The sequence below is a fragment of the Chanodichthys erythropterus genome, chromosome 10 (genome assembly GCF_024489055.1).
Source record: "Chanodichthys erythropterus isolate Z2021 chromosome 10, ASM2448905v1, whole genome shotgun sequence".
In the NCBI taxonomy this organism is placed as follows: Eukaryota; Metazoa; Chordata; class Actinopteri; order Cypriniformes; family Xenocyprididae; genus Chanodichthys; species Chanodichthys erythropterus.
This window is the reverse complement of record NC_090230.1, coordinates 23,251,392-23,267,281: the sequence shown is the minus strand read 5'-3', so window position 1 is coordinate 23,267,281 and position 15,890 is coordinate 23,251,392. Positions and strand designations below refer to the sequence as shown.

At 38.6% G+C, this 15,890-nt stretch overlaps 1 protein-coding gene across 6 annotated transcripts in view; it reads right to left on the bottom strand.

Annotated features, from left to right (window-relative positions):
* LOC137027960 (NLR family CARD domain-containing protein 3-like) overlaps positions 1–15,890 on the bottom strand; it is a 64,092-nt gene that overhangs the window by 46,545 nt on the left and 1,657 nt on the right. For 4 of the 6 annotated variants that reach the window (XM_067396603.1, XM_067396602.1, XM_067396604.1 and 1 more), the window contains exon 2: positions 7,695–7,828. In XM_067396603.1, the coding sequence (XP_067252704.1) occupies positions 7,695–7,717 (23 nt within the window). In that variant the 5' untranslated portion in view covers positions 7,718–7,828. Of the gene's footprint in view, positions 1–7,694; positions 7,829–8,390; positions 8,485–15,890 lie in introns of those variants that run through there. The other 2 variants (XM_067396605.1, XM_067396606.1) reach the window with 2 other exon arrangements.

Here is a 15,890-nt window from a genome sequence, read left to right as displayed (position 1 = left end):
ACAGTGTAAAACAAAACACTATTAATTCACCAATCAGGCCAGAGATTAGCGAATGATAAATCCCAATCACTTCTCTCCTCTCTCTTCGTCATTTACAGCGTTCCGTTGCCACTCACGTGACGTGTAACAAGGAGGCAGACCTAAACAGATTAGTCAGTTTACTTGATGGATTTCAAATTTTAAATCAAATTCATGAATAGTACACCATTTTAACATTATAAAATTGTTAGGACAAAAACTCTGATTAACATGGAAAAGATACCTTTTATCACGTGTCGCGGTGTCGCGTGTAGTTAGGACACGGTGTAAGTGCTCTTTGGCACCACTAATCTCTACAACCACATCATACGTCACCACAAATTACAATACAAGTTGGCCAAGAAGGACAAGGGAGCCACACATAAAAATACCAGATGCCACCTTAAAGGTTCTTAGCCAGTTGGAGTATCCAAAAAGCACAGGTGCTATGTATTAATTATTTTTATTTATTATTGTTAACATTCTATTGTTATGATCAACAGCTTACAGATTTTAAGTTATTCACATTAAGGGGTCTCAAATAAGAAAAAAAATACTATTTTTTGTTACTTTTAAGTTCAGCACTTTATTATAAATTAATGCTCTCTGTGTAGACAGCACTTTTTTTTTTTTTTTTTTTTTTTTTTTTTTACAAAAATCCTGCAGCCATACCTTCCAGAAGCAGCACTCTACCTACATGCCTGTATGGTAGAGTGGCCAGACGGAAACCACTCCTCAGAAAAAGGCACATGACAACCCACCTGGAGTTTGCCAAAAGGCACATGAAGGACTCTCAGACCATGAGATCAACAAAGATTGAACTCTTTGGCCTGAAAAGAAAGCGTCACATCTGGAGGAAACCAGGCACCACTCATCACTTGGCCATTTTTAGCAGAAGGAATTGGGAGACTGGTCAGGATCGAGGGAAAGATGAATGCAGCAATGTACAGAGACATCGTTAATGAAAACCTACTCCAGAGCGCTCTGGACCTCAGACTGGGGGAAGGTTCATCTTCTAACAGGACAATGACCCTAAGCACACAGCCAAGATAACAAAGGAGTGGCTACGGGAAAACTCTGTGAATGTCCTTGAGTGGCCCAGGCAGAGCCCAGACTTGAACCTGATTGAACATCTCTGCAAAGATCTGAAAGTGGCTGCAAAGGAGGTCCTGCAAAGAAGAAGAAACTGCCCAAAAATAGGGGTGCCAAGCTTGAAGCATCATATTCAAAAAAACATGAGGCTGTAATTGCTGCAAAAAGGTGCTTCAACAAAGTATTGAGCAAAGGCTGTGAATACTTCTGTACATGTGATTTTTTTTTTTTAATTTTATTTTGTTTATATATTTGCAAACATTTCAAACAAACTTCTTTTACACTGTCATTATGGGGTATTGTTTGTAGAATTTTGATGAAAATAATGAATTTAATCCATTTTGGAATAAGGCTGTAACATGACAAAATCTGGAAAAAGTGAAGCGCTGTGAATATTTTCCGGATGCACTGTATTTTTCAATATCAAGACCAATCCATTTAATTTGAACTGTGAAGTAGATTTGCTATATGTGACAGCATTAAAGTGTCTTAATCCATTAAGATTAACTGACTGTGTTTAAATTAATTTCACATCATAAATGCATTTTGAGATTTGAGAAGTGGTCGTCATCTCATGCGCTGCATTAACGTCACCCACATAAAATCTGTCACTGTTCAAATTATCTGTATGTAAAGTTTGTATGACTCAACATTATGAGATAATTACCCCTTCACAAATCTCTCAATGAGTAAAATCAGTAGTGTCTGTTATTATATAATATGTCTGTAATTTTTGTATTCGTTATTTTCTATCATTCAAGCATACAAGTTATAAAAAAAGGGAGGTTTACTTAAATTGACGTCAATACTTGACATTTGCTTGAAGTTACTGGATGTGTAGTTGTGCTGTAAATTTGTTGTATAATTGTGTGTGACTATCCAATGCAATAGCAAAAATGAATACTTAAAGACATACAGTATCTCACAGAAGTGAGTACACCCCTCACATTTTTGTAAATATTTTTATTATATCTTTTCATGTGACAAAACTGAAGAAATGACACTTTGCTACAATGTAAAGTAGTGAGTGTACAGCTTGTATAACAGTGTAATTTTGCTGTCCCCTCAAAATAACTCACACAATCATTAATGTCTAAACTGCTGACCACAAAAGTGAGTACACCCCTAAGTGAAAATGTTCAAATTCCCAATTAGCCATTTTCTCTCCCTGGTGTCATGTGACTCATTAGTGTTACTAGGTCTCATGTGTGCATGGGGAGCAGGTGTGTTAAATTTGGTTTTATCGCTCTCACTTTCTCATACTGGTCACTGGAAGTTCAACATGGCACCTCATGGCAAAGAACTCTCTGAGGATCTAGAAAAGAAGAGTTGTTGCTCTACATAAAGATGACGTAGGCTATAAGAAGTTTGCCAAGACCCTGAAACTGAGCTGCAGCACGGACAGCTGGCCAAGACCATACAGCGGTTTAACAGGACAGTTTCCACTCAGAACAGGCCTCGCCATGGTCGACCAAAGAAATTGAGTCCACATACTATCCAGAGGTTGTGTTTGGGAAATAGATGTATGAGTGCTGCCAGCATTGCTGCAGAGGTTGAAGGAGTGGGGGGTCAGCCTGTCAGTGCTCAGACCATATGCCGCACACTGCATCAAATTGGTCTGCGTGGCTGTCGTCCCAGAAGGAAGCCTCTTCTAAAGATAATGCACAAGAAAGCCCGCAAACAGTTTGCTGAAGACAAGCAAACTAAGGACATGAATTACTGGAACCAGGTCCTGTGGTCTGATGAGACCAAGATAAACTTATTTGGTTCAGATGGTGTCAAGCATGTGTGGCGGCAACCAGGTGAGGAGTACAAAGACAAGTGTATCTTGCCTACAGTCAAGCATGGTGATGGGAGTGTCATGGTCTGGGGCTGCATGAGTGCTGCCGGCACTGGGGAACCACAGTTCATTGAGGGAACCATGAATGCCAACATGTACTGTGACATACTGATGCGGAGCATGATCCCCTCCCTTCAGAGACTGGGCCGCAGGGCAGTTTTCCAACATGGTAAAAAAAAAAAACACTTCCAAAAACACACACCTTAAACACACTTCCAAAGCGATCACTGCCTTGCTAAAGAAGCTGAGGGTAAAGGTGAAGGACTGGCCAAGTATGTCTCTAGACCTAAACCCTTTTGAGCATCTGTGGGGCATCCTCAAATATAAGGTGGAGGAGCGCAAGGTCTCTAACATCCACCAGCTCCGTGATGTCATCATGGAGGAGTGGAAGAGGACTCCAGTGCCAACCTGTGAAGCTCTGGTGTACTCCATGCCCAAGAAGGTTAAAGGATTAGATTAGTCCACTTTCAAATAAAATTTTCCTGATAATGTACTCACCCCCATGTCATCCAAGATGTTCATGTCTTTCTTTCTTCAGTGGAAAAGAAATTAAGGTTTTTGATGAAAACATTCCAGGATTATTCTCCTTATAGTGGACTTCAATGGCCAACGGTTGAAGGTCAAAATTACAGTTTCAGTGCAGCTTCAAAGGGCTTTAAACGAAACCAGATGAGGAATAAGGGTCTTATCTAGCGAAACCATCAGTCATTTTCGAAAAAAAATTAAATGTATACGCTTTATATAAACAAATGATCACCTTTTTAAGTGCTTCCACCAGACCACGATTCCATGTTCTTCAAAAAGCTTACGCTGTATGTCCTACGCCTTTCCCTATTCTACTTACGGAAAAAAATGAAACTGGTGGCGCGTTCGTTTTGTAAGTTGAATAGGGAAGGCATAGGACATACAGCACACATGTATAGGTTACACACACATAAATGGTGAGACAGTGCGAGAGAGACCATTCACACATTCAATTTTTTTTCCAAGGCCATTCATAATGGTGCGGAGCAAAGCGAGCATTTTCAATAGACAGAAGTTGAGTGCGCACCAAACAAGCAGACCGAGACCGCTGAAAAGATGGGTCTCGGTTCGCTTTCAAACAAACTCTGGTGCGGTTTGAAAGATATATGAACACAACACGGACCAAAGACATGTAAACGAACCAAAAATAGGAACACAAGACCCTAAAAAAAAAACGAATCCTCACGCATGTCCGTTTTTCTTGTCATAGTCGCCAGTTTGCCCATTACAGGCATCAGACGTGCGTCTCCACGCAGCAAATTTTGTGTGTGAGTGTGTGTGTGTATGTGTGTGACGGATGGATTCCCGCCGCCGTTTTGACTACTTTACACATTTTATAATCTCATCATGAGTTCCAGCTGGCCAAAATACCATCATATGTAGGCTACACACACACAACGAGCGCATTTACCTCAGCACACAGCATTGTTTTGGATGTTCGGTAACTTCCGTCTCAAAATAGGCAATACGTCATAAAATCCAACCAATTACTTTGTGAATGTACCCCTATTCCTTAAGGTTCGGTATCTTTTGGTTCGGTGATAAAAAATGCCAGTCTGAATGCTAATTGGACCAGGACTAATTTTTTTTTTCTTCTTTGGTCCGGACCAAATGAACCAAACGAACCGAACTAAAAGTGTGAACGCACCTTTAGGCTACCTAAGCACATTAGAACATATTGTGAACAGCCTGAATGATGGCACTTATGTGAACATTAATTTTAATGTCTCTGTTATATACCACACAATAGTCTAGTGTGCGTGTGAGGTTGTCTGGGAGTCAGTGTTGCCAGATTGGAAATGTCTAAGTATCGTACCAGAAGCTCAAAATTATCGTATTTGGAAGAAAATTATCGTACATGAGTCAAACGTGCAGAATACAGGCTATTTATCTAGACCAACAACGTTTTGACTCGACCTGCAAATTACCACAATAGGTAAATAAAGCGTACCTTAGTGGGAAGCTCCAAACTCCACCTCTGAGTCGCTGTCATCAGAAGCCTGCGTGTTGCCAGATGTTGAGGGGGTCCTTTTGCTGTACAGATTTGATGCCGTCATGGACCGCAACATAGTGCTCGTTGTCTTAAAATTAGGGCACCCTCCCGCATTCTTAACACACTCTGAGGTGTGCACGAGCCCATTTAGAGTGTCTGTAATAAGTCGATTTCGTGGCTTTGTTTTGATGAGGTTGACTTTAGAAAAAACACGTTCGCATGATGCATTTGAATGGGGAAACACAAGAACATCGAGGGCAAACTTCCCCAGTTCGCTGAACACGGTTACCCTCTCAAAATCCTCCAAAGTAGAAATATGGTGCCAGAATTCATCAACATCCATTGCCTTTGTATCTTCACTTAAGGCCACGAGTGGCAATCGCCTCCACTGGTCATCTATGGCTTGGAGACGGTCTGCGTCTGCCATGTCAATCAACCGTGGCACTTGTTGCATGAGGGGAAGCAAAGACGGATGCTCTGCTCGTGCCTTGGCATCAGTCGCAGTGGCAGGGGAGAGGCACTTGATTTGGGTCAAGAGGGCATCATCAAAGTCAAACCGTTTCCTTATTTCTCCGCAGGCAACCCGGAGAAAATTCTGACAGCGCACATGAAAATCTGTCAGGGTGGCTGCTGGAATCTTAGCCTGCTGGACATGCTGCATTACTTTTACACCCAAGTACAGCGTGTTTAGTGGTCGGAGCTTTGCGCCGTCATTTATGTCGATTTGATTCAATGGAGAACGCAGAACATAGTCTCTGTCCATGAAGGTGAGAAGGAGATCTGTGTAGGTTTCACAGACCTTGCTTTTCAATGAAGTAATCACCACCTTTTCACTTTGAAAATATTGATTAAGGTCTGTGAATTTAGGTAGCACCCACTCTAGAAAATAGTAGTACAGGCGAAGAGACTCATCATTAAGGGAGCGAAAAATATTCTCTGCAGCGGTCAATCTGGCCTCGAGCCACTGGTCAGTGAAAAAAAGCCGAAGGGCATTCCACTGGGCGGACACGCGTTTCACAACTTCGCTCAATGACAGCCATCTGGTCTGGGAGGGCTTCAGTAGTTTGTAGGGTTCAACATGGCAAAAATCTTGAAATTCTCGGAGCTGTGCGAGACGTTTTGCACTGTTTTTGAAATATCCATAAATGTCTCTGGCTAAATCCTCGCACTTGCGAGGGAGCTGCTTGCATGCTTCACTCGCACAGAGGTGCAACGAGTGGCACACACACCTCTGCACTGTGATGCCCGGCAGATCATTTCTAAGGCGGCTGGAGACAGAATTGTGTTTTCCCATCATTGTATTGCAGCCATCCGACCCGAACCCCACTATGTTTTCAATCGGTACATCTGCATCAGTGAATGACTTCATCATCTCGGTGTAAAGCCTTTCTGCAGTGGCCCCCTCAGCGGCAAACTGTCTGTGTTGGTCTGAATAGATCTGCACCAGTTTCCAGAAACGGGTCTGAATCCTATTTGTTCCCTCATCAAAAAAACGAACAACGATACAAAGCGTTTTCACGTTCCCGATGTCTGTTGACTCGTCAATCAAAACGCTGAATTTTTTCATTTTCAGGATTTCGGTTAGACTCTCTAAGTAACAGCCACCAATGACATGCTTGGTTATAGCAGTTGTCTTTGTGCGACCAAGGCTCATGTGCTGAGCTGTTTTCGAATCTTTGAATATATCTTTTAAGACGTCGACCAAATGATCCGAGGTCCTCAATGCTATGTTGTGCTCTGCCATGAACCCTGTTAGCTTTATCTCTGCATTTTTAACTGCTGTATCTAGCTGTTCACTTTCTGACGGTTTCTGTAGCAAACAGGCTATGGACCTTCTAGCTGGGGCTAGATTTTTCTTTTTGTCCTGATGTTTCTTTGACTTTTCGTGATTTTTTAAAACGGTCATCTCAGCCACCATGTGCACGTTACAACACCGGCAGAAGGCTTTGGTGTCATGGCCTGAAACAGGTCTTAACCATCCTGCAAAACTGGGGTCCTTTTCCCACTCCGTTCTGTATGTTTGCTGTCGGTGCTTACTTTTAGGCTGCTCCATAGCCTCTGCCTTCCTCTTTGCCTTTCCTCTGTCATCCCCTTCCTTTTCAGCGCTCATTTTCTATACTTCTAAACTATCGAGCTCAGCTTGGAAACAACTGGCACCGCAGCATGAACGTTAACTTGTGCTCGTGAGCGTGAGAGTCATTCTCCATGATGATTGGCTGAGAAGACGTAACGTGATATTGAGATAGAAGACATGCGTAGCACCAAGTTAACTTTCTCCTCACAATCATGAATCATCCACATAACGAGTATAGAAGCCCTATGATTACAATGACCATCATTTGAATTGTCACAAAATTCTGGAATTATCGTACATTATGGGATTTTTTTCATTATTGATCGTACATCGTACAGAGGTCAAAATTATCGTACAAATACGATAATTATCGTACGTCTGGCAACACTGCTGGGAGTTGATGACAGCTTTTAGGTGCGTTATTGGCAGCACGCGCCACCCTCTGGTTGGTCACCACCGCATCAGCAACGAAAACATAAATATTTTTAAGACGATAATCGCACAACCTAGTCGATATTCTATAATTAAAATAATTATTCGAAAATTGTGACACATCTCTAGTACATTTCACTGTGAATTCTTTGGTCAATCAGACAAATCTAAAACTTCAGTAGTGTTTAAAATGATTGTCTAAAAAACAAATGCAGACTTACCTCGGTTTCTTTGAGAGACTCATCTTAGAGAGAGTCCTTTCTTCGCTCCTCTGACATACAGCAGCCAAACTATTGAAAACAGATCGGCACTAGGATCTTTTCGCCGGTGAAGACAATCAGATGCTCTGCACGACCTGGACATGACAATGTGGCACTGAGATAAATATCATGATATTTCAGAGGGAGAAATGATTATAAAAAAAATAAGAACTAAGGACAAATGTTGAGATAACAATCAATCAATATAAAAATAAAATATGCTGCAAATATTTTGCCATGTAGGCTACTATTACTACTAATGGTGTCTGAATAACCTCAGATCACCCATCACAACACATGTGATGAGTGCTAAAACAATGAGAAAGAAAAAAAAAGAAAAAAAAAAAAACTTATGCTATGTTTTAAATTTTTTAACCCTTAAATGCATACCTCAGGTCTTTAGTGACCCGGGACGTCATTCACTACCCTCCTTCATTTTTTAAAGTTAGACATCAACTTTCTTGGTATTCCTCAATCAATTCATTACAAAGAATATAATAAGAAAAAAAAATCATAAAATTATAAAAGAATGCCTATTTTTGTATTCATTTTTTGTAAAAATTGTATCTCTAACGACCCTAGGTGTGTATGAGTGCACGCATATTTTTTCTGCACAACAATAATTGAATCTTTGATGACGGAATAAGTGCAATTCACCTTTATTCCACAAGGTGGCAATGTCTGCTACACAATGCTGGAGTGACAACTCTTTAGACAGAAAACGAAATAAGAAAAACATGAAATGGCTCAGAGATTTACTGCAGAGCAAGTACTGAACGCAATCAAATATGACTGTAACTGTCACTGATGGATCTGGTGAACCTGTTAGCGATCGAAATATTGATTTTGAAGATGTTGAAAATTATATAGTTTTGAGAATATGTTTGAGATTGTGAATGGGCTCATATTCGTGACCTCAAACATAAGACTAGCCTATTATTTGCTGAATTTACTGGGAAATGAGCTCTGAAGAGGACAGTGGTGATGGCATAAAACATCTGCTCAAACGTAGCCCTTTCAAGCTTCAAAAGGTAACAAAATATGCTTTATTTTATTCTTCTGAAATCTGTAATTTCAAATGATCCCATCCCCACAACAATGAATTCTTTCAGTAAATGTGATGTACTTAGTGGCGTACTGCACATCTGTGAGGCCCCCTGCAAAGCACGAGATGGGGCCCCTCCCACCAGCAGTGACATCATGTATGAAAATTTGTGTTTGTTTCTACTCCAATTTGTTGGTTAAATATAAACATTTAAATGATGGCTGTATACATAACATACATTAACGAAGACAACAAGTTAAGTCAAAATATAATGAATATACTCAGTGCTGCATATTAAATACTATTATATCTAGCCAACTATCCAGTTTATGGTCATTGAATGGCTTTTCTGAGGTAAATGTGGCGTTATGTGAAATTGTTCTCAAGCTGTTTTATTGACGTCTTTCCGCAGTTGAAACACTGATTGATCGATTACGCAATAGTTAGTTTGAAACGCGTTACATTTCGGTAAGTTGTTCGGTCCGTGTACGTTTTGATAGTTTGTTTTCCAATTTGAAATGAAATACGCAGAAACGAGAAAACGGTCGTTTCCCGTTTTTTCGTTTGTTAAAAAAAAAAAAAAAAACGGAAAAACAAGATTTTGACTCGATTTTCGTTTTTTTTTCGGGTCATGGATAGAAAACGGAAACACGACTTCAAAACTCGTCAAATGTGGGCGGTCATTACACGCCCCTTTCAGCCGATTGGTCAATTAAATCTGAGCCAGTGACGTCATCTTCAGTTCGTTCAACAAAATAACAGTCCTCTGCCGCTATATCAGTAGATGTCATAAATCGGCTTTCTTCTATGCAACCTAACACGTATTTCACAGAAATATTTATTTCAGAAATGTTAATCAGCACACAGACTGTTGTAATGCTGTTTGTAGTTTAATATGCATGGTGAAACTGCACTACCCACACAGGGGTGTGGATGAAAAGCACAGATTTTTCTTTAAAAAAAAAACAAAACTACAGTTTTTATTTTATTCTATTTTGAATAAATAGAATAAATCACAATAAATAAGTAGTGTAAGCAATTTTGAAAAAACGAACAATAGCTCATCTCTATTTATTTATTTATTTTATAGCCTAACATTGCCTGCTGAATAGGCTAATGTTAATAATATCATGGTTAAAAGATTAAGGGAATATGTAAAGATCAAACATTAAAGGTCATATTACAGCTACATAGCTATTTTAGTTATGACAAAAATAATATATAAATGATAAGCCAAAACGAATTCATTTAAAGCTGAACTGAAACAGAAACGGCGTTATAACCTAGGCTACCTCTCTAATTTGACACAAATCCAAATGTTTTCAATATTCACGATTTGGAGGCTAAACTATATTTATTATTTAAACATTTTATTGTACACAGACTACTTAAAATGAGCAGTGTTTTTATATATTTGGTTGAATGTATGTTATTTTGACAGTTAACAGAGTGCGATGTCAAGTTACTAAAACTGATGTGTGTGCGTGAGGTGCCGACGCGTTCACTTGAATTTTCTTATAAAAGCGGAAACAACTTAAAATACTTAGACATTTATGGTCAATGTAACACCATTCGAATCTGTGAAGGGTTAAATAGGCCTATTATTTTTGTACACTCACAATAAAAACAAAACATTGCTCGTAAAATAAACAAAAGACCCACATAGCAACATTGTGTCGGCCCAGAACCGGCCCAGATCTGGCACATGTGGCATGATGATCTGGCCCACATGCTGCAATGAATTACGGCCCTTGTGTGGGCCGTTTCTGTCTGCCAGATCTGAGCCACAAGCAGGCCACAGCAATGCCACATGTCAGCCAAGAGCAAAGAAATAAACCAGAACTGGACCTTAACAGAGGATGATTAAACAACTCCACAAACAGCATTAACAGATTCACTTATTACTTACCAGATTGACTTTATTTCTGTTAGACATCAACAAAGGTTGTTATTGAGAATTAACAGAGATTTAACTCTGTTTCATTTGAAGTCACCATAATGGTGAATAGTTGTTCCATTAGTTGGGCTCTTAACTCTTATTATACATTTGTCTTTTCTGATTGCTGTGACAATGTGTTTGTTGTTACAGTAGCAAAGGAGGGTAAAGCAAAATGTCATCAGGTGATGATAGTTGTCTGTTGGTTGTTTTGTAGTCTTCATGAAGTGGCCTGATGTCTTTTGAATCTAACAATTGTGTTGCCGTTAATACATTTACATTATAACCCTATGCTACTACAGAATGAATTATTGCACCAATCAGAAGATTTTAACAGACATGAGCACTAAAAATTAGTCTCTGATGAAAGACACAGACATCAAGAATCAGCATATGAATCTCAACTATGGTGACAATCAAAAGTGCCACGCTGCAATGCATGCTGGTTGTTTTGTAGTATGCTGGTACCCAGCATGCATCCCACTTTTAATTGTCACCACTGTTGAGATTCATATGCTGATTCTTGATGTCTGTGTGTGTCATCATGAACTAAATTTTAATGCTCATGTCTGTTAAAATCTTCTGATTGGTGCAATAATTCATTCTGTAGTAACAGGGTTGTAATGTAAATTAATAGCAAAGCACAATTATTAGATTCAAATGATATCAGGCCATTTCATGATGACACAAAATAACCATCATCATATGATGTCATTTTACTTCAGCTGTCTCTACTACTGCAAATGTGTTTAACAAACACACTTTCACAGCAGACAGAAAAGACAAATGTACAATAAGAGTGAAGAGCCCAACTAATGGAACAACTATTCACCATTATGGTGACTTCAAATGAAACAGAGTTAAATCTCTGTTAATTCTCAATAACTTTTGTAGATGTCTAACATAAAGTCAATGTGGTTAGTAATAAGTGAAGCTGGTTATGCTGTTTGTGGAGTTGTTTAATCATCATCTTTTGAGATCTTGAGAGATTCAATGTCTTCTTTCATCTTCAGTTGATTTAATCTAAGGCTGTGGCTGAAGTCAATTGTAATTATTGTGTTTCTGCTCATTTCTTTTTCTGTTCTCTTCTTTCCTTTAATGATTCTGCTTGTTAACAGGCTTATTAAGGCTGAGATGACTCCATATTTAATATACACAGATTTTGTGGCTCAGATAAGGTCCAGTTCTGGTTTATTTCTTTGCTCTTGGCTGACATGTGGCATTGCTATGGCCTGCTTGTGGCCCAGATCTGGCAAACAGAAGCGGCCCACATAAGGATCGTAATTCATTGCAGCATGTGGGCCAGATCATCATGCCACATGTGCCAGATCTGGGCCGGTTCTGGGCCGACACAATGTTGCTATGTGGGGACATTTTCTGCCGTCTCAGTTTCCTTTCTGTAACTTCTCAAAAATGAACCGACACTCATATTGTCACATTTTTCCCTTTAATTTTGGTAATATGTTAATTATTTAAGTGAAATAAATTTTGCGCATAGACATAGGCTATATAGGCCTATTCCTTTTATATAATTTAATCCTTTTTTTCTCCGTTCACAGAAGCGCTGCAGGTGCGTGATGATGAATCCTCATGTTCTGTTGTTTATTCTGCTATTTGTACATGTAGGCTAAAACTAAACCCCTGGAATGTTTTAATGATTCACAGACATTTATCAATTCTAATTTCGTTTAATTCTAATTTAATATAGGCTAATCTTGTCGGTTAATGAAACGATGATCGCGTCAGTTGAAACTCAGGGGGAAAAACAGAAATTATATTGACAAGGCAACAATAATTTTAGTTTAGTTTAAGTTTTTCAAAACATCCACAGAACTGCATTATAGTAAATTTTCCCGCTGTTTAAGCCACGAATATTTACAAAGATAATAAAAGATAAAATAATTACAAAGATAATAAAAGTTCTATGTTTAATATACGAGAGTTTTGGTTTTGCTGTTTTGTTTCACTGAAGAAATTGACGCAGAATCACCAATTGCCGTTAAATCGAAATTGAAAGTAAAATGTTCAGGGCCATTTATAGTGAGGATAGCAAGTAAACTGTGACATAATAATGTTCACTGTGTTAATTAAAGTTTATAGGGTTATGTTTAATTTAAGAGATAAAATGCTATTTATAAGCTAAGGAAAACTAAAAAGCCCGACGGTGATACCATTATTAGGTGCTGTCACATGTCAAATAGGAATAACAGTTTTATAAGCCTATATTTCATATTTGTATTTTTGTCCATAGGCTACATATCGTGAAAACAAATGTAACACACACACACACACACACGTTTGTTTTTGTGAATTGTGGGGACTTTCCATAGGCCGCAATGCATTTTATACTGTACAAACCGTACTTTCTATCCCCCTACCCTAAACCTAACCATCACAGGAAACTGTGCACACCTTTATTTTCTCACAAAAACATCATTTAGTATTTTTATTAATTAATTTACATCTTGGGGAAGTTTTGGAAGATCATTTAGTCCATCTCTGCAAGATGGACATTTCAGGATAAGAGATGGACTAAAAGTGAACTCCCACACCTTACTGCCAGATTCTGGGAGATAAATTCTTCAAACAGTGGTACAAGAGGATGTGGTGCTGGTCCTTCAGGAGTCACTCTCAAGCTGTCTGTCTATAAGGCCTATAAAAACCCAGTCTTCATGTATTTTATAACACTTCAGCTTGTGATTCTTATTAAGAGCGGGTCATTTTTTAGGATTCTTCACCTAACCTAAGTCTCTGAGATCCTGACACCTCACACTTCTGAAGAGGTTTCAGTACTGGGTAATGGTGGCGCTGGAGACTAAAGGGTTCCTGATCGTTTCACACTTAATTCTTCACCTTAATTCTTAATTATTTTGCAGTTAACGTGTCTTTTCTTCTCCAGCTGTTTTTGTATGACCCCGCTGACCCAATGAGCATTTCACTGTCCAATGGTCATGCTTTAACTTTGCAATTTCTAGTATTACATTAGTATTGCGTCCTTCTCATGAGTATTTAATAATTTTTGACTTTTCAGTCTGAGTTAAATCTCTTTTTTGGCTCATTTTATCTGTAAAAGAAAACCTGCCTAATAATTCTGCACACCTGAATATAGGGCATTCTTCATTTCCAGCCTTCATGAACAATTATATATCACTTATGAATGATTAAAAACAATATTACTAGTAGTTATTAAGATTGATGTGGATTGGAATTGGTAAAATGTGCTTGGAAAAAAAATATGATCAGAAAATCAACTTGCCTAATAATTCTGCACTCCCTGTAGTCTACTACATAGCCTACTGCAAGGAATGCGTCTGCTAAATTATTGAATTTAAATGTATAAAATGTAAACAAAACATTAAAATAAGAAAAAAGAAAAAAAAAAATGAGTGCAGTAGCCACTGATCTATAATAGAGAATAGTCTATCATTATAGCCTATTGATCGGTGGTAGCCCAAAGGATGTCATGCGCTTGATAACAGATGTAGAGGCATTTAAATTTTACATTTTAAAAACACAATGACAGCTTAAAAACAGACTTAATTAAATTTACTGTAGGTTTTTTTAAACATTTTTATCTGTGCATACATATTTCTGTGAAATACGTGTTAGGTTGCACAGAAGAAAGCCGATTTATGACATTTACTGATATAGGGGCAGAGGACTATTATTTTGATGAACGAGCTGAAGATGACGTCACTGGCTCAGATTTGATAGACCAATCGGCTGGAAGGGGCGTTTAATGACCGCCCACATGTGGAAAACGAATTTTGAAGTTGTTTTTCCGTTTTCTATTTGTGACCGGGTGTGTCTCATACGTCCTGAAAAGTGAAGCCGCGGGCTCTTTGATCGCCCCCCTGGTGGCTGGATGCAGTACAAGTCATAAACCCGCCCTCTCAATGCAAACTAATGGCACTTGTCAAAATAACAGAAAAATTAATTACACATACAATAACATTTTCCGAAAGATGGTTTTGGTCATTTAAGGTAGTTGTTATCATGCTGATATATATTCAATAGTTCATTTTTGTGATCAGTTTGATTTTTGCAAGCAATTTGGTGCTATAGAAACGGGGCGTGTCGTCACGATTTACAGTTGATTGACAGCTTCTCTGAGGACTGTCGGAGCTTTGAGGGGAGATTGAAGATGAATAAATAACTATTATTTTTCGATTTCTGTGTTATTTCTCACTGACAAAAGTTGTTCAGCAGTAAACTGTACTAACCGACCTACAGATCTGATGGATCACTGAGTTTTTTTCGGTCACGTTAAATGTGGGCTTTATAAGCTAAATGTTATTAGCCAAGATAACACGGCTAATGTTAGCCATGACGGAAAAAGCAGGTGATCATAATCTGGCAGTTACTAATTATCTTTATGGGTATAAAATAATAATTATCAGGACAAAACTAATCCTACTCTAGTTAATTAAAGAGCACTGTCTAACGTTACAGCAATCGATCTGCTGTAGAGTTAGTTCAACTTCACCGAGGTTTCAAAAATATTATTGCTCTAGAAACAGAATATTTTTTTACAAGTATAATTTTAATTTGTGTATAATTTATTTTTTTAAAATACATCAATTACGATATGTTGTTTTGACCTAGTTATGAGTAATTTAGTTTAAAACTGAACAATGTGCATTAATAAACATTCAAATAAATGTAAATACCTTATTGCCAGATGTAATTAGCATCTTTTAAGCCAAATGAAAAGAAAAATATAATAAACAATAAATAATATAAAACAAATAGGTGATCTGATCTTGGTGACGCAGACGTCTGGGCGGAAGTTTGATACCGCGACTCCGCCTCCACCTCCTGGTTTCACTGACGAGTCTTTCTACGCAAGCCCAGGTTCCAACATGTCAACGCCCATCATCGTCCGTTTTACCTTCAGTTCATTACAATGGAAGGAAGCGGCGTCGCGTCGTCCATCTTTTTTTACAGTCTATCCCTGCGTTCCAATGTCCACACTATCCATCCTAAATAGTATGTGAGATTAAAATAAGTGTGTCCCAAAGCATAGTATGTTGAAAAGAGTATGCCAAAAGTCCCCGGATGGTCTACTATTTCCGGTAGATTTTCGAAGTGTGGATCCGTGCACACTATAGAGGCTAATATTGCCCACAACCCATTGCGCATTGGACGAGGATTCAGTTCAGAACTACAAACACGA